At 39.5% G+C, this 26,668-nt stretch overlaps 1 protein-coding gene across 2 annotated transcripts in view; it reads left to right on the top strand.

Annotated features, from left to right (window-relative positions):
• The window catches only part of PDK3 (pyruvate dehydrogenase kinase 3), a 76,998-nt gene that overhangs the window by 30,182 nt on the left and 20,148 nt on the right, over positions 1-26,668 (top strand). For both annotated transcript variants that reach the window (XM_053579787.1, XM_053579789.1), the window contains exons 2-6: positions 1,871-2,012; positions 4,337-4,408; positions 8,799-8,983; positions 11,122-11,211; positions 23,200-23,277. In XM_053579787.1, the coding sequence (XP_053435762.1) occupies positions 1,871-2,012; positions 4,337-4,408; positions 8,799-8,983; positions 11,122-11,211; positions 23,200-23,277 (567 nt within the window). The remainder of the gene's footprint in view (positions 1-1,870; positions 2,013-4,336; positions 4,409-8,798; positions 8,984-11,121; positions 11,212-23,199; positions 23,278-26,668) is intronic.

Raw genomic sequence — 26,668 nt, forward strand, 5'->3', positions numbered from 1 at the left:
ATCACAGCGAAAGTGGTAAGGGGAAAAGTGAAAGACCGAGTCACCGATTAGTGAAAAGATTTGCCAAAGACCTTCAATATACTTACTTAGAATGAGAGAAACAAGGGAGGGATTATTTAAGACTTTATCTATTATTCTAACTCTTTTGAAAGGGGAGACCGGGTCAGATCAGTAGGGAAGAAAGATGTTGCTGATGACTTTCAAGAGTGAGTTCTGGGCGGCGCCTGTGGCTCAAGGAGTAGGGCGCTGGTCCCATATGCCGGAGGTGGTGGGTTCAAACCCAGCCCTGGCCAAAAACCACACACACAAAAAAAGAGTGAGTTCTTTTACCAGAATATGACTGAAGTGCTAGAAAATGGAATTTACTTCCAAATCCCTAATTTGTTGCCTTTATCACATATGGAAAAATAAGAAGAGTTTGGAAGAGAAAATTGTTAGATGAGCTCTGCTTCCCTGTCACTGGGCCTGGCCCTGGCCCTGGCCCTGATATTGCCCATTTCAGAGCAGCCTCCAGGGAAAGTGGAGTGTCAGAGAAGCCTCGCCAGTGTCACCAGCATGGGTAGACTGAGAAGTATCACAGCAGAAGGACCAGTGTTTATTGAACACGTGCCTGTGTCAGGCTCCATGGATGTTATCACATATAGAGAGGGCGCCCTCACAATGTATACACATTTTATGAAAGGAAAATACTTGTGTTAAAATTGTAATAATCGATATATACCAATAACAAAAGATGAATGCAAGCCACTTTGAACACTTAATTGCAGAAGTCCAACGTGACTTTACAAATTTAACGTTTTTTTCCTTTCTTAAAACGTGTATACATTTTTTGGCACCCTCTGTATATAGTCTTTAGAGAGACTAAAGTTCTATTTCCATTTTACAGATTAAAGCAGAGGAGGGAAGAAGCTTCCCAGAGGTTTCACGACCCCCACTGGAGGAGTTCCAAAGCTTCCAAAGCTCAGGCCCTTTCTATAGGTTCTCTAGGGCTGGGGGTTGGGGATAAGACCCATGTTAGAGCTGTTCAGCCGCGTGGCAGCAGAGGAAGGGGCTTGGATCTCCTCTTTTAAGTGACCAGGTATATTATCTCTCATTGCGTCGTATTTATGTAAATTTTATGCATAACCAGCTCAGCACCCCCTAGAAGATTCTGCCCTCCTCCTTCATAGTCAGCACAGGACTTACCCTCTGCAGTGTGCCATAGTCCGTCACTCCGCCTCTGGCACGTGCGAGTCCTGGCTGTCAGAGCCCCTCCTTTGGAATCACAATCCGTGGCTACTCCCCAGAGTGGCAGCACGATGGTCCCTGAAAGAAAATCTTAAGAAACACTTGGCACTCAGTAGGTGAATATTTGGTGGAATGAATGGACCTGTCTTAAGAAACACTTGGCACTCAGTAGGTGAATATTTGGTGGAATGAATGGACCTGTCTTAAGAAACACTTGGCACTCAGTAGGTGAATATTTGGTGGAATGAATGGACCTGCTGCCTCCTGGAAACCCATATGAACAGGAGTGGATTTACATGTTCTACTACTTTTGTACTTGGCAGTTTTCCCACAGTGTTTGTTTACAAACAAAGGCAGATTATATCCCAGGTCACTTTTATGTTGCCTCTGGTAACACGAGGAACATTTTTTGTGTTCAGAAAAAACTGCTTTCAAGGTTGCCTCTTGGAATGAATGTTCTTTTTCTCTTCTAATTGAATTATTTTCTTAAACTTACTATTTCAGAGGATAAAACTTCAACTAGAGACTGCAGGATTATTTAACTTTCTCTTTCCAACCAGTAGTAACTGTGCTACCACAAGAGCACTTTATTTCTCCATCTGCTAGACTGTGAAATCATGGAACATTTTTCATGTCTTCATAGGGAGAGACAACGCATGTGAGAAAACTTCATATATGTTTCTACGAAAGGAGCTTCCTGTACGCCTGGCTAACACCATGAGAGAAGTTAATCTGCTGCCGGATAATTTACTTAACCGCCCTTCAGTGGGATTGGTTCAGAGTTGGTAAGTAAAATAACATGTCTTAAAATGGATCTTCCCACAGTGCTCTGAACACTTGGCATTGGGACTGTTCTCTGCAAAAGTGCACATACCTTCCATCCGAGAATGACTCATTCAGAATAACTGGGATTTCCACACAAATAAAGGTGCTTGTGTGTGCGTGCACATGTGTGCCGTTCCACTTAAAATCGTTTCAGTGAAAATGCCTGTAAATTGTGCTAGACACTTTCTTGGTGTTTTTTTCCGTGTGAGTGGGCCTGCGGTCCTACAGATAGGGTGTTTGCCACTCATGTCCAGCCTCAGCCTTGCTCTTTCAGTTTTCCTTTTACAGAAGTTCCTTTGAGGGAGTACTTCTTCCCGAACAAAACAAGTCATTTAAAGGGGAACTGTAGATTGGAAAACACATCAGCTCCCTGCTGTGTTTCATTTGCCCTCTGTAAAGTATGAGAAATAGTAACAGAGTAAAACTGGAATCAGTTATAGCTCTGTGGTTAAAACAAATGTTATTTATTTGAGGAGGTTGAACTTGTGACGAACTGCCCACTAGGTAAGCGGGTGAAATCAATGAGTGGTAGGCTATAAGAAGAGCAGGTGGGCTCGGCACCCATAGCTCAGTGGTTAGGGCACTGGCCACATACACCAAAGCTGGTGGGTTCGAACCCGGCCTGGGCCTGCTAAACAACAATGACAACTGCAACAAAAAAAATAGCCGGGCGTTGTGGTGGGCCCCTGTAGTCCCTGCTACTTGGGAGGCTGAGGCAATAAAATCGCTTAAGCCCAAGAGTTTGAAGTTGCTGTGAGCTGTGACACTATGGCACTCTTATCGAGGGCAACATAGTGAGAGGCTGTCTCAAAAAAAAAAAAAGAGCAAGTGGTGTGCTTTTAAAAAGGGATTTGCATAAACAGTGTTTAGGACACACTTGCAACTCTGCTCTGTGTTATAAAAGCAGGGGAGAAGTCACTGTAGGGACAGCTGGAGGTGTTTGGGAGGCCAGATGCTGTAAGTACTCTTAAGCAAGCACAGTGCTGGGGAGCACAGAGAAAGGAGGAGAAATACCAGCTGTGGTTTTGCACTGCCCCTGGATAGGTGGGTGGAATTCCACAGGTGTGGGTGGGAGAGAGCATTTTAGGAGAAGGGAACGATGTGGATAAATATAAAGAGAATGGAACTATTAATTATTAACAGTTTGCGTTTAGAGGGTTAGTGGAGGCCAGGCTACTGGAAGAGAATGGACAGTCAGTAGTCACTCTTCAATAATACTAATTCTAATAGAGTCATAAGGCTAAAAATGAATTGTCTGAGAAATGCTGCTTTGGGTGGTCTTAGAGCTATGGTGTCCAGTCCCTTTCCCATACAAGCAGCAGCTCCTCATCTTGTGAGGTGCAGGGTCTTTGGAACACAGGAGAGGTCAGAGACACAGTGACCATGGCTTTGATATCATAATTAGTTGCCTTCTGTTCTGGATTTATAGCTTGGTTCAGAAGGAGCAGCAAGTACTTATTTGCCTGACACTTCTCTATTGCTTCAAGACCATTATTAGAGATTTTCCAGGAGAAAGTATAAAATCATCTTTGGGGGGCTGTGGGAAATCTAGGTAGGTAAGATCAAGTCCCTGATCCAGGTGGTGGTGATACTTAAACATTTACTATTGCTTTTGTAAGGTATGGACTTCCGTGTCACACATGCATTTCTTAAAATTTATACATACTTTTTGTTAATCAAACTGTGGACTTGGTGTATCAGGATGTATTTGTAAGGAACAGAAAATGCACCTGAACCTGGCTCATGTAACTAGATGGTCCGGTCCAGCCTTGGGATGACCTTTTGGTATTGGTTTGATTCAGAGATTTATGAGGTTGTCAAGGCCTTGCTTTCCATGGTGTAGGCTTTACTTTGAGATTGGATTCTCTCCTGGTGGTAGAATAGCTGCAACAGTTCCAGGCTTCCCTTCCATGTAGCACACTGAACAAATGCGGAGCAAGTTGAATTCCCTCTCAGAGTCATCCAGAAAGTCTTCTCCCATTTTACTGGCCTGAATTGAGTCACTATGCTCATTCCTAAGCCAGTCCCTGTGTTCAGGGACATGCATGCATTGATAGGCTTAGACCTGGACTCTTGAACTAGTTAATAATTAGTGACAAGAAAAATAGGATTACCCAGAGAAAAATGGGGCCACTCAGGATCATTGGAGGCACCAGCATCCCCTGAAGCACTTGAGTTACATGGGGTGATGGGATGGAGATTTGAGAGAAAATTTGGAGGGCTCTTAGGAAGAGGGAAAAGAGGAATGAATGTTGGGTGGGCAACTACAGCAATTCTTTTTTAGGTATATGCAGAGCTTTCTGGAACTTCTAGAATATGAAAATAAGAGCCCTGAAGATCCACAGGTCTTGGATAAGTAAGTATGGTACCACTTACCTGAAAATCTCTAGGTAAAAAATATTTTGGTAAATGAAACACATGTCATTAAGACCCAGAAAATATAATTTGGACAAAAGCATTAGTTTTCTTAATTGGCAATGACTCAGAATTGTGTTTTTAAAAGTTTGTGTTAAGAATTTAACTTGATACAACAGGAATAATTACACTTCCAGTGATGTTTCATGAGCTAATTCTCACTACATTGACTCAAGGTGAACTGGGCACTCACTACAAATTCTGCAGTAAATGTTCCATCTAGTGGTAGTTTGAAGAATGCAGCGGTCTGGGTAATACACATGAATTTATTCACTCAGTCCTTTACAATTTTTTTTTTTTTTTTTTTTAGATTTTAATGGGAAATTACATTTGAGCTCAGAAAAACTACAATGGTTTTATTTTGGAGAAGCATAAAAGAATGTGTTTTTTATATAACAACCTGAATTCTACTGCTACCATTATGCACAGAGGGCTAAATTCTCATGCTGATGGAATATTTCTGTTTTTTAAATTTTTATTTAGCCAGGAAACACTAACCCTGGCTGTGAGAGTGCTTTTTTACCCCCCAAGACAAATTAAGTATCCCTTTCACATTAATTTCCTCCTCTTTCGTGTATATATGAGTGAACGCACACGGCAGCCCTATTGTGCTGAGGAATTTCTAAGTATGATATAAACCTAGCCCATGTAGTTCTGAGACTGAACACCTGACTTAACAGGTGTTCCATAAAAAGGGATACAAGGAAATACAAGTAGCCTTAGGACATATTTAACCCAGTCCTCTGAATTCACATATAAGGAAACTGAGGTCAGAAATGTGAAGTGACTTACCCATGATTATAACAGTTCATAGCAGAGCTCAACTTACAAGTCACATTTCCTTTTCCCTAGTACACTGTTCTTTCTGATATACTACATTGCCAGACTGCCAGTTTGAGCCATGAATAGCTAGCTCAAGTTCAGTTGTAATTTAAAATATAAAGGGAAAGAAAGCCCTGGCCCATTTTATACTTTGCTAGGTGTTTTTTTTCTAACGGATCTGTGAAATGTAGAAGTTGGGAGATTAGGTTAAAGCATCAGATGTAGAGTTTTCCTTGATAGAAGCCATTGCTGCCATTTAAGGTATCAATATTAAATGAATCAAATCCAGAGTTTTGTTTTGACTGAAATCCTAAAATTTAGGACTGACCTTTCTAGCTCCAAATTTCAGGGCATGGATTTGTGCGAGTAACATCAGCCCTTCATATCTGCGGGTTCCATATCCTTGGAGTCAACTAACCTTGAGTAGAAAATATATTCAGAAAAAAAACAATAAAAAATAACAATACTGCAATTGGAAATAATGCAAATAAAAAACAATACAGTATAACTACTTATATAGAGCTTACGTTGTATTTAGGTACTATAAGTAATCTAGAGTTGATTTAAAGTATAGGGGAGGCTGTGTGTAGGTTATATGCAAATACTATGCCATTTTATAAAAAATACTTTAGCATCTGCAAATTTTGGTATCTTCAAGGGGATCCTGGAACCAATCCCCTGCAGATACCGAGGGATGACTCCACACTTTATTAAATTTGTGCTATGTTTTTCTCAGAGTCCTGTCTCAGTTTCTGGAACAGGTTATCAGTCAGGCGCGATTTCTGGAGATGAGCCTGCTTTGTAAACCGCCAGTACTGAATCCAGTGTGTTCCAGATCATTGTGATAATCGCTGAGCTCTCAGTGAGCTTCAGTAACTTGCCCAGGTTCGCACGACTAGTTAGGAATAGTAGGGCTTTGAGAAGGCTGATGTCCTGGATGAAGGAAGGAGTGAAAAGGGACCAAGTGTCATGGCAGCAGCCTTTTATGTTCAGCGAGAGGTTATGTGGGATCACCAGCAGGGAGATCATTTTAGCAAAAAGTAGCTCGGAGGACAAGCGTGTTGATCGCTATGATAGAGTTTAGATGAACCGGGAAGATTGGGGAAGAATTCTGAGAATTGAACCATTGAGGTAAGTCTCCTCTCTTCAGATAAGTGGAAGATCTTCTCTGCTACATTGAATTGCTTCACTTTAGTAATAATTAATTGATAAATGTGCTGGAAAGAATATTATGTAAAAGACAATTATCCATTATATAATCTTTTGTGACTAATTATGGCCCGATTTCAGGAGTTGATATATTCATTTTCATTGTTTGTATGTATTTGTTACAGAAATATTTCATCAATATTGAGAAAAATGAGACTATGCAGATAAGTAAAAAGAAATGTCTACAGTTAACCACTATAAAGGTTGACCCAGGAGGACAACTTCTAGTAACATTTTCCTTCCATCCATACTTTTTCCTAGGCATGTCTGTATATTTGTATAGGCATAAAATAATTTTTATAAAAACAAGTATCTACATTATAGATCTATGCCATTATTAATAGTTTTATAATATTCATTTTAATAGTGCATCTGTGGCTAGGTCATGCAATTTGATCCTCTGTCACTAGATTTTAAACGGTTTTATTGTTTTCTCCCTAGTACAAACGGTACAGCTTTTAAATACAGCCATTCACTTTGTCCAGTTATTTTCCTAAGATCAATTCCTGGAAGTGGAATTATGTTCTTCAAGCTATTGATATATCATGTTGCTAAATTGCCCCTAGAAATGCATCAGTTAAGCTCCCATATTCTGACACCGTAAGTAGAGAATAGTTTTACATTGTTTTTATTTGCTTTTCCTGTCTGTGAGGGTGAAGTTGTTGTCAAATGTGTTTCTTCTTTGGTAAATTTTCCATTGATACCAAATCCTTTGCCTAGTTTTCTAATGGGGTACTCTTTTTCTTTATTGAGGATAAATAACTCGTCAAATATATTTTCTCCAGTTTTGCTTTTTTTTTTTTACTTCATTTATAATGTGTGTTCCTGTGGAATTGCTAAAATTCTACATGGTCACATCATTTTTTTTTCATATTATTTGTTTCTGCCTTTAGCATTAAGCTTAGAACAGCCCCCCTCCCCCCCCAGGTTACATACTTATTCACCTGATTTTGTTTTCATTCCTGTGATTTCACCCTTTTATATTTTCAATCCAATTTGAATCAGACTTAAAATTGGGATGTGACTTGAATTGTTAGCTCGCTGTTCCAATTATTTGGATTGTTAATTTGATTGTTTCTCTACTGATTTGCAATGTCATTTTCTCAGTAGGGTTAATTTTTATATATACATATTCACTCACTCTTGGGCCTGATTCTAAACTTTTTATTTGATCCTGTTGACTGATTTGTCTTTCTGTTCTTAGTTACATTGTTAATATATTTTTCCCTATGCATCTGTACAATAATATGACAAATACTTGAATAAGTTTGTTTGTTTGTTTTTTGCAATTTTTGGCTGGGGCTGTGTTTGAACTTGCCACCTCCAATATATGGGGCCTGCGCCCTACTCCTCTGAGCCATAGGCGCTACCCTTGAATAAGTTTATTTTAATTGCCTCTATTCTATCTACATTTCATCACTGTATTTTACTGCTGTGAGAAATTTATTTCAAAATTTTACTCTTAAAAAGTGTAACATTATTTCTTTCTTCTTTTCTTTCTTTCTTTCTTTCTTTCTTTCTTTCTTTCTTTCTTTCTTTCTTTTCTTTCTTTTCTTTCTTTTCTTTCTTTCTTTTTTTTTTTTTGAGATAGGATCTTGCTCTGTTGCCCAGGCTAGAGTGCAGTGGTGTCATCATAGCTCACTGCAACCTCCAACTCCTGGGCTCAAGTGATCCTCCTGTCTCAGACTCCCGAGTAGCTGGGACCATAGATGTACACCACCATGCCTGGCTAATTTTTCTATTTTTGTAGAGATGAGGCCTTCCTATGTTTCCCAGGCTGGTCTCAAACTCCTGGCCTCAAGCAATCCTCCCACCTAGGCTCTCAAAATGCTAGGAATACAGGCATGAGCCCCTGTACCCAGCCAAGATTATTTCTTTATTCATGGAAGCTGTTACTTTGAGACTATTAATACAGTTCTGGGAGATCTTTGAGGTTGTCCTCATGTTGTCAGAATAAATTTTGATATGTTCTGCAATTCTTTATTCAACATTTATAGAACCTGTATTAATATTGTCATTTATCCAGAAAGGAGATTCCTAAAAGGGTATTTGAGCATTTTTTTTCCTTATTAGACTCTTTTACCTTTTGCATCTCTGAAAGAGGAGTTTCTGTAGAAAGAAAATTTCAAGCAAAAACTTTAGTTTCTTGGGAGTACTTCCTGGTAGCATGCAAAGAAAATGATGTCTCTAGCTTTTAAAATACCAGCAGACAACAACCAGCCTGGGGACGGAGCTGGAGAGTCTGTGCATCAGCCCATGTGCTATAAAGACTGACCACATTGTGTTTCCCTCTCACACAGCTTTCTACAAGTTCTGATTAAAGTCAGAAATAGGCACAATGATGTGGTTCCTACAATGGCACAAGGAGTGATTGAATACAAGGAGAAGTTTGGGTTTGATCCTTTCATTAGCAGTAACATTCAGTATTTTCTGGATCGATTTTATACCAACCGCATCTCTTTCCGCATGCTTATTAACCAGCACAGTAAGTTGGGTTTTGTGGGTCTAGTTTTGAAAAGGTAACCAAAGTGATTTCTCTCAAATGTTTTGCTTCGCTTTTAATTGATGGACTTCCCTTTTTGACTGTAGAAATTTCACTTCTAGTTTAACTTTTCCTAAGTGAATCCTCTGTTAAAAAGCTATTAGTCTTCTTAGTTAAGAGGAATTTTTGAAAGGCTTTCATGGTGTTCATATTAGAGATAGAACCACTACCTGCCTTTCAAGCCACTGCTATTTTATTTCTGGTATGGATGAGAGACTGGCTTTTAATGGCAGCCAGATCTTCATCTCTGAATACTTTTGTATGTCTCTGAGAGTATGTTCTGTTCTTTATCCAGGATGTTATGTGTTTTCCTTCCTAGTTTGAAAAACATTGATACCATGAATATTAAATTTCACCATGATGTCAGGTTACATGAGATTGTCAGTTCGTGATCCTGTACTGAGAGTTTTAGTGCATTCTTTAGGGTGATAGCAGATATGAAAAAAAAAAAAACAACAACTAAGATTCTCTGTACACAAAAGACTATTTGGCTCATTTTTAGCATTGTCTCTTTGGTTGATTTTATAATTCTTAAGAAAAAAACATCCATGTGTCTAGAGCCTAACTCATCCTCTCTGGTGAATCAGAAAATGGACAGAGAATTTTTATTTTACTCATTCGATTTATTTGGATAAGTGATAGTTATATAACTTTTAAACGTGGATTTATTTTAAATGTGTATCTTTAAAAAATAGAATATGTTACAATTTATAGGAAATTTACAGGAAAAAAAGAACCCAAATACTACTCAGCTCAACTACTTAGATAACTACAGCTCTTTCTGATCTAAATCACGTGCACATGTTTTTAGATCCTCAATTAAGCTTATACTCCTGTTTTTCTTCCACTTAGTTGGAACTTTATTTATTGGCCTAAAGCTCATATTTACCATTTTTTATAATTTAAAATGTCCCCTATTTTCTTTAGGGAATCTTCATTTTTGTGGAATCTAAGTTATTCCCAATTTTTGCTTGATTTAAAAATAAGGATACCTATAAGCATTTGCATTTAGGTTGCCTTTTTTTTGGAGACAGAGTTTCACTACGTTGCCCTGGGTAGAGTGCTGTGGTGTCATAGCTCACAGCAACTTCAAACTCTTGGGCTCAAGCAATTCTCTTACCTCAGCCTCCCAAGTAGCTGTGACTACAGGCGCTTGCCATAATGCCTGGGCATCTTTTGGCTGTAGTTGTCATTGTTGTTTGACAGGCCCGGGCTGGGTTCGAACCCGCCAGCTCTGGTGTATGTGGCTGGCGCCCTAGCTGCTGAGCTACAGGTGCTGAGTTACAGGTGCCGAGCCTAGGTTGCTTTTTTCTTTGGGGCTTCTTTTGGCTTTTATTCAGAAACAAAATTTTGCAAACTTGTGTGCTGTGGAATTACCTGAGTGTACTTTTAAAAATACATGAACAAATATTGCTTCTGTACACAATGGTACACAACATGGAAAAACCCCTATGATAGATGCGTCTAAAATGTTGACAGTGAAGACGCTTGCAGGCCTGTCTTAATGGTACAGATTGTGTGCTCTAAAGCAGTGGTTCTCAACCTTCCTAATGCCGCGACCCTTTAATACAGTTCCTCATGTCGCGGTGACCCCCAACCATAAAATTATTTTCGTTGCTACTTCATAACTGTAATTTTGCTACTGTTATGAATCATATTATAAATATCTGATATGCAGGATATATTTAGGTGACCCTGTGAAAGGGTCCTTCGATCGTGACCCACAGGTTGAGAACTGCTCCTCTAAATACTTAGCAAATGTCAGAATAAATGTACTTAGTATTACTAAGAAGATGGGTAAAGTTGGCTAAGGATGAAAGTAAATTTCTTCATCCAAGTCACATTGAGTGGAGGAGAAAGGATTGGGCACCTAGTACATGTCACTGCTTTGGGATCTACTGACTGCAGCTAACAGGTCTTAAAGCCCGTCCTTCCTCCTTTGTTGGCCAGTAGAGTTGCTTACCCATCAGTTGTGTAAGTCACTGTAAATGCTAACATGATGCTTACAAATAAGAGTCCTTTCTCTGCTTGATCCAGCCTGCTGCATTTTAATCTCTTCCCTTCCCTTTATGTTTGTTTAGCACTTCTGTTTGGTGGTGACACTAATCCTGCTCATCCTAAACACATAGGGAGTATTGATCCTACCTGTAACGTGGCTGACGTGGTGAAAGGTAAGGAGACCAATATAATGTTATCAATTACAGTTCAGATAGGATTGTGGTTTATTTCAGGCAGCTTGGCTATAAGGTTATGTTGCTGTGTTGTCTGCTGATTCATCAGACCACTCCGGGCCTAAGCCACTTATCCAAATATGAAATGTTCTTTCTAGGCAGTTCAGGAAAAGATGCATAATTTGTAATGCTCAAAATGCCGAGTTTCCGCTTCATTGATTAGGGTTTTACTCATAGTTCTATCTCCAATAGTAAACATTTATATAAGATTCTAAGTTTTGATTGCCACCATTATCTGAAAATTTTGGAGAATGCAAATCCTTATTATAAAATTAGGCTGAACTTGCAAGTATGTAAAATTTACACAACTTTCTGATGTGCACCCCTGGTTTTAGAGTCGATATGGCATGCTGGATTCTTGGGTTCACTGGCCATCAAGCTACTTTCCCAGTAGCCTCAGGGTAGAACTGAGCCCTGTATTCTTAAGTCCCTGGTTCTTGGGCTTTTTGATTTTAAACAGCAGTTTCTTCATTATTCATTTAAGATAAATTCTATTTCCAGGAAGCCTTCCTGGTTGTGAGCGACCCACCAGGTCCCTAGATGTCTTCAGTGTTATAGTCACTGTGTATAGCCTCAGATCCCCAAACTGTCCCCTTTCCCAGGTCATATCTCCTACTGTAGGCCTCACCTTCCTCCTCTAAACACTCACAAATTCTCATGACCACAACTCTCCCTAGTCTCCATCAAGGATTTGTGTTACTCTTCAGCAGCCAGAGCAAAGGAAAACCTGTGTGATTTGTTTGCACTGGGTATCCTTAAACCTGGGGAGGAAGACCCAGGCCTGTCAGTCTTAGCTCAGTTTAGGATTATTGAGCTTCTCTGGCCTCTGTTTAGTTGGAAACATTTACTCACATTATTTCATGTATAACATGAATAGGCCCAGCCTCAGCTCCCTAAGCGTCCTGTGTTGCTCTCTCACAAGATAACACTGGTTGATTATAACCCCTGCACACCTACAGGGGCAAAGAGGCAAGGATCGGTCTTATCATAGCTTTTATGGGCACTAGGTCCTTGCCCAGCGCCTTTTGTGAATCAGAGAACTGGTTCAGGCGGTGGACTGCCCCTTTGAGAAAAAGGCACAATTTAGAAAGAAAAAGTGTGCTATCGGGTGTCCCAAAAGTCACCCCTAGAGTCACCATACACAGGGAAATTGTAGCTAATTGTATCTTTATCTATAAAATATTCATTATAAAATTTCATTCTCTACGTGTTGGCTGCCTCTTTGTAAAATTTTGTAATAATTTTTTTGTAGATAAAGGTACATTTAGCTACAATTTCCCATTTTCCCTTTGCATAGTGACTCTAGGAGTGACTTTTAGGATACCCTGTGCCTTTTTTTTGAACTGTAACCCATTTGAGGTCAGGGTTTGTGCTAATGTATTTTGTAAACTCTCACAGTGCCCATATAAATGATTAGTATTATTCCTTGGTTTGATAAATTTTAAACCTTTTAGCAACATTATTGAGACTGAATTCTCATCAAATTCACCCATTTAAAGTGCATAACTTAGTGGTTTTTAGTATATTCACAGAGTTGTTCAGCCATCACAACAATCCAGTTTTAGAACATTTTCATCACCCCCCAAAGAAACCCTCTACCCATCACTCCCTCCTACTATTCCTCTCCTCAGCCCTAGGCAGCCATTAATCGACTTTCTGTCTCGGTATAGATTTTCCTATTTTGGACATTTCATGTAAACAAAATCATACCATCTGTGGTCATTAGTGACTGGCTTCTTGCACTTAGCATATTGTTTTCAAGGGTCATCATGTTGTAACATCAATTATTATTTCATTCCCTTTTATGGCTGAAAAATATTCCATTGTATGGATATGACATTTTATTTACCTGTTCATGCGCTGATAGGCATTCGAGGTAGCTGGGTTACCTTGGACTAGTTAAGTAACCTCTTTGGGCCTGAGTTTCTTCATTGGTAAAATGACTCCATTAGTAACTCACCTATATCATGGTGTTAAATTAGTTAGTGTATGTCGGTCCCCCACAGCATTGATAGTGCACAGTGAAGGCTGTAGACAGGTGTATTAGCAGAAGCTAGCCCTTGGGTGTCAGGCAAGTCATCTGGCTTCTCATTTATGCCCCTGATTGTATAGGTTGGTGCCTTTACTTTTGTTTCTGGCATAAATTATAACATACCTGTATTTTAAAAAGTCAGGCCTTTATAAGACAACTGAAAATTTGAACATTGGATATTTGATGTTAAAGAAATATTGTTAATTTTGGGCGGCGCCTGTGGCTCAAAGGCGTAGGGTGCTGGCCCCATAGGCCGGAGGTGGCCGGTTCAAACCCAGCCCTGGCCAAAAACTGAAAAAAAAAAAAAGAAAGAAAAGAAAAAGAAATATTGTTAATTTTTGTAGGTATGGTATCCGTATTACGGTTATGTTTTTGTAAACGAGTCTTACCTTTGAAAGAGAAATCTTAAAATATTTACACATGATATGGAATGACATGCGGGATTTAGTTCAAACTTCTCCAGAGGAAGGGGAGTGAGAAAGATTAGGCATATGTTATGAATTGTTGAGGCTGTTGATGGGAACATGAAGATTCATTATACTCTGTGCTTTGGTAGGTGTTTGAAGTTCTTTAAAACACTCATTTTAATCCTGTCATTATTCTTCACAACTGAAGTCTTTCATTAACTTTTAGGGAAATTTTAACCAAGAACCAGTACAACTAGATAAGTAACAGGAAATTTTAGGAAACCATTACCAGTTCTGTCCAACAGAGAGATGAAGCCGTGCTAAAGAGAGTCAAAAGCACCGTGGGAGAGTATGAGGCGGCGTCTTCTGTGACTTGGCTCTTGGGGTGAAAAGAATCTATTTTACGGTGCTTACCGTCTGTATTGCTCTTACTGCACTTAGCACATAATACTTGGTCTTGGCATTATTTGTACTTATATTGATCTCTGTAACTGGGGTAGAAATTTGCAAAGGTCTGGAATTACTCTTACACATACAGTTGGCATCATTTTTCTTTCTTTTTTTTTTTTCGAAGTTGGCATCATTTTTCTTTTTTTTTTTTTTTTGAAGTTGGCATCATTTTTCTTCAGGACAGTGGTTTCATACCAAAAACTAGCTGAAGATTATTATGCAGAATAGTTGGATACATATTTGAAAAAAATAAAACTCGGAAAGTTTATGCCTGCAGTCTACCTCATCGCCTTTAGCTTTCTTGTCCCTTTTCTTCACAGTTTTGATCATGGGACACAAGGCCCTCTTTTCTCCGCCCTGTTCTTGTACTCACAGCTTTATTTCCACTCTTTCTCCTGCCCTTCCAAGGTATCATGAACAGTTTACTACATCCTCGCATTTAATCATTCCCGCCACTCGTTTGGCATAACTAAAGCTTCAATTCCTGGTGAAGGTTTATCCAATGACCGTCATTCCCCATCCTTTCTGTGATTCAGAATTCCATTTCTCCCTACACTCAAGGGAGCACACACATCCTAACCCCACACTCATGGGGTAAGAAGGACTCACAGGCTCTCCATTCCTTACCGCCTCAAACCATGTTTTTCGTCCCTCAACAGTATCTTCCCTTGAGGATAAGAACAGTTGAGGTGGTTTTAAATTCCGAAAGTGCATAAACACCATAAAGCAACACCCACATAATTGACTTTTCTGGCGCCCTTCATTCCCTCCCTGAATCCTGCATACTGGTACCCCCAACATACCAAATACTCTTAGTTTGATACATTTTCTGGAATTCTTTTGTACTTCTGCCCCCAACTGGTGATGCGTATGCTGACAAAGGGTCATTTATTTGTACCCAAACGGCCAGCGTGAGTTATACTACCTGTTGAGACTACATAATTTATTGAAAGGTCACGTAAACTGAAGAAATGTAAGTACAAAAAAGAAACTTGCTTCCATCAAAAGACTTGATAAAGGAAAGTCTCTTCAAAATGTAATGAAATTACCGTGAGCAAGAGAACAATTAGAGTGCAGGGAAGCCCAGAGTAGAAACCTTACAAGGAATTCATACTCAGTTAGCTTCACGGGTGTCTAAGTTTATTACACTTGAAAGAAAGTGTAATTCATAGAGGTACGTAGTACCCTAACTGATCCATATTTAAAGAAGAGGCCTTGGCTTTATATGAAAAGTTTGACATATGAATAAATTATGTATTTAAATGTGCATTTTAAGTTAATGTTTATGACAGTAATCACATTTTATGGTTTTCTACTTTAACAATTTTGTTAATGGTGGCAACCCAATGGAGTGGGTGGTGAGGGACATTTGAAAACAAACTGTCCCTCAGGACCCACCCCATTGGTAATCATCCAACTCCTGTTCCCAGTTGAGACAGTTAAGAGAACTAATACCATATTACCAAAATAATAAAAGTTTTCCTTGAAGAAAACTTAGAAAATCTGGGAAAAGAGAGAAGAGAATAAAAGTCACCTGTTTTTGTAACCCAGTGAGAACATTGTTTTTTATATCTGAACTCATACCAGATTTACAGATCGGTGCACAACTGCAGATATCACGAATATCTTTGTCTCTATGAAATCTGTTATATTAGTGTATTTCCTCATCTCCAGCATCGATGCTCATCACACACAACCTTCCTGGAAGAATTCACTGCCTGACAGTAGGAGCTTCTATCCTGCCCTCTGTCTCAGTATTGTAGGAGTCTTTCCTTTATCTGATCTGTGATACTCATAACCTGTACATTCAAATGGTCTTTCCAGCCAAGTATATGTAATCTTTATTCCTCAGTAGGGGATTGGCCTTAAATCAGTTACCACCATGACAAAATGGGCTAGGCAACGTAGAAGGAAATCTGAAGGTCTTTTTTCTCCCTGTAGACTAAAGCAAGTTTTAACAGTCAGTTTTCTGTTTCATTATAGGCCCTCCTCTTCATTCCCTGGGTATCAGAATGCCTAAGCAGAAGCTCTTTCTAGCTCAAATAAGAATGAGAGAGAATAAACAAGGCAGAAAGTACCAGAGATCAAAAGGCCTAAAAATTCTTCTGTGTCTTCTAGCTAAAAAGTACTTGGGATTCCATTGACAGACGGCAGGAGCAGCAGTCAGAAATTCTCAAGAGGTCCAGGCCTGTCAGCTTCCTTTCACTCTAATGAGTCTCACTGCTCCCTTCTTTGTAGAGTAGTCGGGATTTTTGTACTGACTTTTCACCTTCTCTGGTTATCCTCTGAGATTTCTCAGTTAATCTTCACAGTTAACGCACCATCTCTAGACCTAATATTTTTTCCTTCCTATTGTTTTAAGAAGCTTCATATAAAGAGAGTAAAGGTTCTGGATGTTCATGACAGCTCTCCGAATGACTTTCTCAGCTGTGAAGATTCTATATGGTTTGAGCATAGTCAAATGTCCAGCCCAAATGACCCTGTGTCTGCATGAGTGCGCGCGCATGTGTGCGTGTACTTTACAGCCTTAATAAGCCCTAGTGAACTAAGACTGATTCCATCCTTAGATCTCTTGAGACAGACCACAGAAAACTTCTATATAGAAGAGTAGAGGCAATATTTTTATTTTTGACTAGACAGTTGTGTCAACGGGTAGAAGTGGGGTGCATCTTGAGTAGCTTTAATTGGATGTGCGGAACACTGAAGCATGCCTCCTTGCTGCTTATTTAGCACATTAATATCTACCTTTATACATCTGCAAATTATAGACTCCAGGTAGTGAATGCTAGAATTAGTGTTGTAAAGTAGGTCCTATTATCCTTTGGGAGGTACCTTCCATTGTGACCCTTTTCCCTCCTTTCTTTGTAAGAAACCAGGAAATAAAATGAAAAATCCTGTGGTAAAATCATTTTAAAGGTCCAAACTTAAATACGCAGTACAAAAGTCGGCTCTCACAGCGATGTTAAGTTGCCTGTGTTGTTCCCACATGCTATTATTACTTAGCATAATAGCACAGAAATGATATCCTCAGAGTGTGGCATTATTCTGGTTCAGAAATAATGTCTTATGCTCTCATTTGGACTCTTGAGGTTGCAAGCAACAGAAACCCACTCACACTAGTTCGAGGAACAGGTTTGCTTTGTTTTGTTTTGTTTTTATGAGACAGGGCCTGTTACTGTCCCTCAGACTAGAGAGAGCAATGGCCTTATCAGAGTTTACTGCAGCCTCAAACTCCTTGGCTCAAGTGATCTTCCTGCCTCTGTCTCCCAAGTAGCTGGGCCTATGGGTGTGTGCCACTATGCCTGGCTATTTTTTTTTTTTTTTTATAGAGAAAACAGGTTGTTTTCTGTGTATCTTTGCAACTGGAGTTATCACATCACAGCCTCCCTACCTTTCCCTTCCTGTTGCATTTCCCTGTTTCTATCCACTGGCTGACTCGGGTACTCTAGGCTTGCCTAGATCATGATAATTCTCAGTGTACCCCTTTGGCTTCTGCCCTGTCTGAACAGTGTTTTGACCCTGAGTGTTTTGACCCTAAATTCCCAAAAGATGAATTTAAATGGCTCAGTTCATCTTAGAATTCTGGTCAGCCTGTTGGTTGCCCTTATGTTAGATGTTATACCTCCATTTCCCCAGTCTGTTGTGGTTTGGAGGATGAGGGAGGATCTACTGCTTTAAAAAAACTCCAGTGGGGCTCGGCGCCCATAGCACAGTGGTTACGGCACCAGCCACATACACCGCAGCTGGCGGGTTCGAACCCTGCCCAGGCCAGCTAAACAACAATGACAACTGCAACAAAAAATAGCTGGGTGTTGTGGCTGGTGCCTGTAGTCCCAGCTACTTGGAGGCTGAGGCAAGAGAATTGCTTAAGCCCTAGAGTTTGAGGTTGCTGTGAGCTGTGATGTCATGGCACTCTACCGAGGGAGACATAGTAAGACTCTGTCTCAAATAAAAACTCTGGTGGTTCCAACTTGGGATGAGTTTGGGGCAGGAAGAATGATGATAGACATTCCTTATTAGAGTTTCTTTGGAACTTAAAAGAGCTTCTAAAAAGTAGTGTATTAATTCCAGAAGTCTCTTCCTGTGAGTCAGGCTGGTCTTTGTGGGTTTCCACCATGGTGTACCATGGCCATGCATGGTCCAAAAGTTCCGGTTATGGTGTAGCCTGTCACCCTCATCTTCATAGATCCTGGATTCAGGTGTGGCTCTATTAACAAGTGAATATGCAGCTGGAGGGCTGTGTCATTGGTTTTGATGAGCATAATTGACCTTGTGTCAGATGATGGCAAAGAGATTCACTGTAAAACAAAGTCAAGAAAACAACTGGGTTGGATCATGCTAAAAGGACGTGATAATATTCTGGTACAAAATGTCTCCAACTAGAAATAGAAATGATGAAGGAAGAGAGAAATTGTTGAGAAGATAATAGTTGTTTTAGACGTCCTTTGCGGAGAGTATAGTTCTGGAACATTTTTCACGTTGTTTCAATTACATTACCAGATGACAATAAATGCTGTGCAATTGTTTTTAGTAAGAACTAAAAAAAAATAAAAGCAGCTTATCAGCATATTTTCAGTGTTTTTGGTCATTTATGTTTACCTTGTTCTGGCAGTGGTTTCTGAAACTTGAGCTTTATGTTTTTCTATATTCTATTAGACCCAAAGATAGGGCCCTTGGTACCTTCATTTTAAGTTTTTCAGTGCTCATTCAAATTCATCCTAGTGTAGGCTCTTATAAAATACTTGTAAACAAATGATTGCAAGTATTTGGGATAGAGGCTAATTAATACTTAATAGCAGAGCTCTCTGGAAATTTTGAATAGGAAAATCTTCTGATAAAAAAATCTAATAAATAACCTCCTAACCTAAATCTATTAAATTTTCCTGTGTGCTGTTTCTTAAAATGAATTCATGGCAGGGTTGGATCTATTGGTCTGGTTGCTGAACCTTCACCCTACTCTTTATGACTTGGCCTTTTTTATTTTTAGTCTTACGTATTTACAGTTTGAATATTTTAGCCCAGGAAAGTATGTATATGGTACGCACACAGTTTTGTTAATTACTTTGCAATCAATATGTTATTCTGGAAAAAATTCTTTTTTTTTTTTTTGAGACAGAATTTCAGTATGTTGCCCTCAGTAGAGTGCCATCGTCACAGCTCACAGCAACTTCAAACTCTTGGGCTCAAACTCTGTTGCCTCAGCCTCCCAAGTAGCTGGGCCTATAGGCACCTGCCACAACACTTGTCTGTCTTTTTGTTGTTGGTGTTGGTGTTGATTAGCAGGCCTGGGCTGGGTTCAAACCCACCAGCCCTGGTGCATGTGGCTGGTGCTCTACCCACTGAACTACGGGTGCCAAGCCTAGAAAAAAGATTCTTAAAACAATGAATCACTTATATTCAGTAGCACTAATAATAATTTCCTAATATTTTCTGTTGAAGATTAGTAATAAATACTGGCTCAATGGTAGTATTCAGTAAAAGTAATTTGGTAATTATCTTTTTTGAAATTTTGGTGGGTTTTTTTTTTTGTTTGTTTGTTTTTTGGGAGACAGTCTCATTCTGTTGCCCAGGCTAGAGTGCCATGGATCATCTTAGTTCACAGCAACCTCAAACTCCTGGGTTCAAGTGATCTTCCTGCCTCAGCCTTCCAGGTAACTGGGACTACAAATGCCTACCACAATGCCCAGTTAATTTTTTTATTTTTAATAGAGATAGGGCCTTGCTCTTGCTCAGGCTGGTCTCAAATTCCTGAACTCAAGCAATCCTCCTGCCTAGCTTCCCAGAGTGCTAGGATTACAGGCGTGTGCCATTGTACCCAGCTGAAATTCTGATTTCTTATTAAAAAAATAGAGAAGTTTTATTAGAAAGTTTATTATAACTAGAACTTGCATTTTAATCTAGATGTAAAGGAAATCAAAAGTCAATAGTTGGATTTTGGTTGTTATGGTGGTGATTTTTTTAAAGCTTTTTCATTTTTTGGTTTAATTATTTTACTTAAACAGAAGTATCCTGTTTAAGTGTATAGGTGCTGTCAAACACCGCAGTACCCAATGATCGTTCATATCCTGGGAGATAACAGTGGCAGAATCAGTGTGACCCAGACTTGACTTGCCAGGCAAATGGTCCCCAAGTCTAGCTTTTCTTCAGAATTACCTGCTGTGTTTTCAAAATATGGATTCTCAGGCCTCCACATAGAGCTGCTGCTTCAGAATTTCCAGGGGTTCATTTTATAACCTTGGCAATAAATTCCACACACCACTGAGTTTGGTCCGCTCGCACTGTCATAAGTACCACGCACTAACCGATTGCGCCACTGGAGCTCCACACCACTGAGTTTGGGAATCATTCTAGGCCTCTAGATCACAGGCTTTAGCTAAAAGGAACAGCTCCCATTGCCGTAACTGACTGCACATTGAGAACTTTATCATGGGCCAGAGGATCGTCCTTTAACAAATGATCACTAAGTGTGTATTGTGTCTAAGGCAATTATGACATGCTGTGGGAATTTATAAAGATGCATATCAATGTAGATATTTTTTGGCTGGTATGTGAGAATCTATGGATCGGACAACTAAATTCACAAACTCATCCGAGAAAAAGTGCTATAGACCTCATTGCCGAATAACACTATGGTCACCTTCAAGGGACTCCCCTTGGGAAGCTATGCAGTGACACCAGGGCCTAGTCCACCCTTCAAAGCAATTTTGGAACTCTTTTTCTGGAATGGCCATCAGATCTGTCCTCCCATGAGTTCTGATGATTAAGTTTGCAAACTCATCCTAGAAAAAGTGCTTTGAAGAGTAGACAAGGTGCAAGGGAACACTTCAAAGGTGACCGTAATGATATTCAGCAGTGAGGTATGTGGCTCTTTTTCTAGGATGAGTTTGTGAACTTAATTGCCCCAGCCCACTTGTGATGTGAGTTTTTGTGATGACTTGAGCTTTTCAAGGACCATCATGTCATTCCTAATTTCAGTACCAATGCACTATACTTTGTACTGATGCTTAAAGAAGTCTTACTCACATGTGGTTTTAGGAGCCATGTTGAGTCTTCAAGTTTCAGGTTGGCTGCTTCTCTCTGGGCTCCACCGTTTTCACGTGTTAAATTTGTGCAGCACTTTTTCTTGCCAATGCTGTCACAGTCATGCTACCCGGCAAACTCATACCATGAGGAATCAGCACGTTTAGTGGCTGTACATTTTTCCTTATTTTATAGTTAATGGCAAAGCGATGTTTAAACATCTTTTTGACATACCTGGAAAAGTGGTTTTGTGGTCACATGCTGGCTTAGCATGTAGATAACGAAGCTGCGTCTTTAGATTTCAGTATTTGTGGCCTGGGAAGTTCACTGTCGGCTTTGTGCTATCGCGTCACTAGGTGGAGATGTAGCATTGTTTGATGCCACATGGAGAGCCAAAGCGAAAGCAGCGAGTCTTGATTTCTTTTGACAAAAGTACTTAACAGATTTATTATGCCCTAGCAAAAAACTTGCAAATTTAGTATAATTCTAAATTTCAACTGTCTTTTTTTCGGGATTGAAATTCAATCCTACTTTAATGTCTATTTTCATACTAATCAACTTCTTAAATTTTTTTTTCTCCTCTTACTGCTGTTTCCTTTTTGCTGTCCCTCATTCTTTTATCTCGTCAGCGTTATTCTAATGTCTCTATCTTTGGTTCTTATAGCAGTTTAATTTTAGAAGTTTAATAAAATAATCAGAATTTTCCTCTGAGGTCAAATCATAGATACAATTTTAACATGGCAGCAGTATGAAGTAAATGAACCACAATTTATAATCTGAACATACCCTAGTCTTTGTATTATTTTAGGTTAATAATGTCAAATTTTTACATATTTATATTCCGTAGGGCTTATTTTTCCCCTTTCTTCCTTTCCTTCCTTTTCTCTTTCTTTTACCTCTTGAATCTTAAACAAGTACATTATCTTCTCCGTGAGCAGTATTGATGTGGGGCTTAGAAAAGAAGTAGGAGTCTGTTTCCAAAGAGCTGATTCCCTGTTGAGAACATTGCAAATGTGCCCATGAAGCATTTTAACAAAATTTGAATCTCTGATCATTAGAAATGATAAAGGTGAAACTTTAAAAATCAATCTTGCTTTGGCAAACAGTCTGACAGTTCTTTAAATGTTTAAATGCAGAGTCATCATATGATCCAGCAGTCTTCCCCTCCCCTACCCAAGAGAAATGAAAATATGTTCACACAAAAACGTGGACATGAATGTTCATAGTGGCATTATTCGTAATAGCCCAAAGTGGAAACAACCCAAATGTCTATCCGCTGATTGAGTGGATAAAGCATGGGATATTATCCAGCAATAAAAGGGAATGTGCTGATACACGGTACATCATAGATCATCCTTGAAAACATTAAGTGAAAGAAGCAAGTCATGAAAGACCATATGTTATAGGATTGCATTTACATGAAATGTTCAGTATTAGCAAATCTATGGAGACAAAGCAAATCCGTGGTTGCCTAGAGCCGGGTGGAAGAGAGTGACTGCTAATGGATTTGGAGTGATTCATGGAAACCTTTTCATTCAGCAAATACTTAGTGAGGTTTCATTTACAAATAACTCTGGCAAATCCTAAGACTGTCGCCGTTATTTTTTTTAAATTATAACAAATATCCTTTTACTACAATTTTGGCAGGTTGCATGGTGCTCAGAAGTATAGTCTTCCATAGACTTCTATAGACTTCTATAAATCTTGTATTCCAAGATTTTCATGAAAAAGTTAGGAATATTTAAAAATTAAACAAATGTGTGTTTGGTACAGAACTAGCTATATTGTCATTAGTCTAATATTTCAACATTGTTGTGGCCATTAAAACTTTAAGGAAAGAGAAATTTTGTTTTAGTTGTAGTAATTCTGTTGACGCCAAAAAGGGCTATTTTTAAACAGGTGGTAATTGATTTATTGTAAATCCATCAGTTTAGACAGTTTCTTTGTTTATTTGTATATATTTACATGCTTATGCTTATGTTATTAGTGTAACAGCTAAATTTTTTTCTTTCTGTGCAGATGCATATGAAACAGCTAAAATGCTATGTGAACAGTATTACCTGGTAGCTCCAGAGCTGGAAGTCGAAGAATTCAATGGTAAAAGAAAAAGAATTTTAATCTTAAATACAAAGAAGCTGGGCGGTGCCTGTGGCTCAAAGGAGTAGGGCACGGGCCCCATATACCAGAGGTGGCAGGTTCAAACCCGACCCCGGCCAAAAACTGCAAAAAAAAAAAAAAAAATACAAAGAAGCTGACTAAAAAACTTATTATACCTGAGCCATATTTCAGTAAGATCCTAGAATTATACTGCTTTTCCATTTTTTATATCTTTTAAAAATTTTTTCTGGGGCGGCGCCTGTGGCTCAGTGAGTGGGGCGCCGGCCCCATATGCCGAGGGTGGCAGGTTCAAGCCCAGCCCCGGCCAAACTGCAACAAAAAAATAGCCGGGCGTTGTGGTGGGCGCCTGTAGTCCCAGCTGCTCAGGAGGCTGAGGCAAGAGAATCGCGTAAGCCCAGGAGTTGGAGGTTGCTGTGAGCCGTGTGACGCCACGGCACTCTACCAAGGGCAGTACAGTGAGACTCTGTCTCTACAAAAAAAAAAAATTTTTTTCTGTACCTTTGGTCAACCAGGTATATTGTCATAAGGAATTTTTGTACAGCAATGTATAATGTATTGGTATAACTGAACCAAACTGGGTTCATTCTTCAAGGCCCACTGCAAAGCCAAACACCAAAGCACTGGGTTTTTACAATGAGAAATCTATCTCACTGAGTTGGGTCTTGAGGCAAGTTTTATATAAAGTTGGAGGGCAATAATGAGGTATGATCTGATTGGATCTTGTGATGGGGTAACACCAAGGTTCAATCTGATTGGATCCAGGATACTACCAGATGGTGTCCACTTCTTAATTAGGTCCCCAGTCCTGAGTCCAAGCACTTGAGCGCTTAGGTTCCTCCCATGATTGCACACTTGGTTCATTTGGGCATACTCAGGTTATGTGACTTTAAACATGAGGGTCCTTGGCAAATGAAAAACAACTCATAACTTTGTTACATAAAAGTTGCACTAGATTGGTCTGATGCAGTTACATGAGACCCCAAGGTTCTTGGAACAGAAGTGATCAAGGTAGAAAGTATACAAAGTTATAAATAGGCAGTTCTCAAAATAACAGATGTAAGCATTCAATAAACATATGGCAAGATGTTTAAGGTTACTAATCGAAGTACAAACAAAAATACAGAGAAATGCCATTTTTGGGGGGGTCTTTCAAAATGACAATGATTAAAACATTTTAATGAGGGGCTGGGCACAGTGGCTCACACCTAGCACTCTGGGAGGCTGAGGCAGGTGAATTGTTTGAGCTCACAGGTTTGAGACCAGCCTGAGCAAGAGCAAGACCCCATCTCTAAAGATAGCCAGGCGTTGTGGCAGGCACCTATAGTCCCAGCTACTTGGGAGGCTGAGGCAAGAGAATCACTTAACTCCAAGAGTTTGAGGTTGCTATGAGCTGTGATGCCACAGCACTCTACCAAGGGTGACAAAGTGAGACTCTATACAAAAAAAAAAATGAATGCTTCGAATTTATACCTAGAAAATATTCTCTCACCAACATATACATTTCTTGTTTAAGTTTTCATATACCCTTTCTCTGCACATGTGTTTGGAGGGTGGAAAATATTGTGAATATGTGGAAGTGTTTCTAAAGATTAGGTTCCTAGATGTGGAATGACCAAGTGTTAGGGTATGGGCATTTACAAACCAAATTTAAATAAATAAATAAAATTAATTAAATTAATGATGGTCATGTTCTTTGGTCCAATAAATTAAACTTCATCACAATAAGAAAATACATTTCTGCACAATACAGATTTATATAAGAATGATGATCACAGTAGTTTTCTTTTCTTTTTTTATTGTTGGGGATTCATTGAGGGTACAATAAGCCAGGTTACACTGATTGCAATTGTTAGGTAAAGTCCCTCTTGCAATCATGTCTTGCCCCCATAAAGTGGTTTTCTTACAGAGAAAACTTAGAAAACAACCCAAATTTTCCACAATAGAAGATTGTTTAAATAAATTGGAGTATACTCATAAGCTAGACTACTACAGAGGCCTTCAAAATAATGCTTTAAAAGAATAATGCATATGAATAGTTGAATTTTTTAATACAGGTTATGAAATTTTATAATAGTGCAAGTTCATTGGAAAATATTTTGAAGGCTTTATACTACCAAAATACAAACAACAGGATAGTTGGATTACAGCTGATTTTTATGTTAGTCACATGAGTCTATTACTGATTTACATGTTTGTTAGGTAATTGCCCCAGAGAAAGCCCCTCCCCCAGAAAGCCCCTTCCTGACTGACTGACCAAGACTAGCTGCCTCACTTTTAAAGTTACAGCTACAGCTAAAAATTTCAAACTTATGGCCTGCCCCTAACGGCTCTTCCCGCCAGAGCAGTAACTCCTTATTGGCTATTCTACCATCCCGTCACCATTCTGAGACCTCCCCTAACCGAACTTATATAAAGGGGCACACTCCCTCCCTCTCTCTCTCTCTCTTGCTCTCTGTCTCCCTCCCGCCCCCCCTCTCTCTTACTGTTGCTCTCTCTTTTCTCTCTCCCTCTCTCTCTTCTTTTCTCTCCTCCTTGGTGCTGCTCTGCAGCATCCCTCCCTCGCCAATAAAGACCTTTCGTACAAGCCTTGGTGGTCTGTGAGATCTCTGCTGGTCGAGTGCCACCCTTTCTTCTGGTGTCAGAAGTAGGATGTGATTAGGGAACGCTCCCAAGGGTAGCTTCCACCCCTTCCATGGGGTTTTAGCTCCTGGGGACTCCCTATCCTCTTCTTGCACTCCCGGCGCTCACCACCACATTGATTTGTGTCCATCTGCCAATAGTTACATAAGTCTTGAATTAAAGAAAAATTAAATAAAGTGGCTAAACCTGGGTAGAGAGTTTCCTAATTCTACCATGTGGTACAATAAGCACCCCAAGGGGGAGTTAGGTGGGATAGAATGGCTTACAGCCATGGCGATTGGTCGCAGGAATAAAGCATGAGCAAAATCATGAGAGGACCAGGACAAAGGGCGGATGTCTCTTTTACTTGTAAGTTATGAAAGAGACATGCTCACTGTAAAAATACAGATACAGAAGTATGAGTAAAAGGTAAAAACCACTGCTACTCTTTCAGTCCCATATAGAGCCTTGTTTTTTGCATAGGCAGAGTTGAAACGGTATGTGTCCTATAACTTGTGTTTTTCACTTTACCTTGAAGGTCTTTGCATGTATCCATCTCATTAGAAATAATCCAGGGTGTACATTACCGTAATTTATTTAACCATTTTCCTATGGATGTACATTTAGGGTTTCCAGTTTTCCTGTGTTCCGTAGAATGAGCTGTGAAAGGTATGTGCCAGTGTTGTAGGGTGAGAAAATTTGTGAACACGTGCAAGTATTTCTGTAGGTTAGACTCCCAGATGCAGGATGA

Source organism: Nycticebus coucang, chromosome X (genome assembly GCF_027406575.1).
Source record: "Nycticebus coucang isolate mNycCou1 chromosome X, mNycCou1.pri, whole genome shotgun sequence".
NCBI lineage: Eukaryota > Metazoa > Chordata > Mammalia > Primates > Lorisidae > Nycticebus > Nycticebus coucang.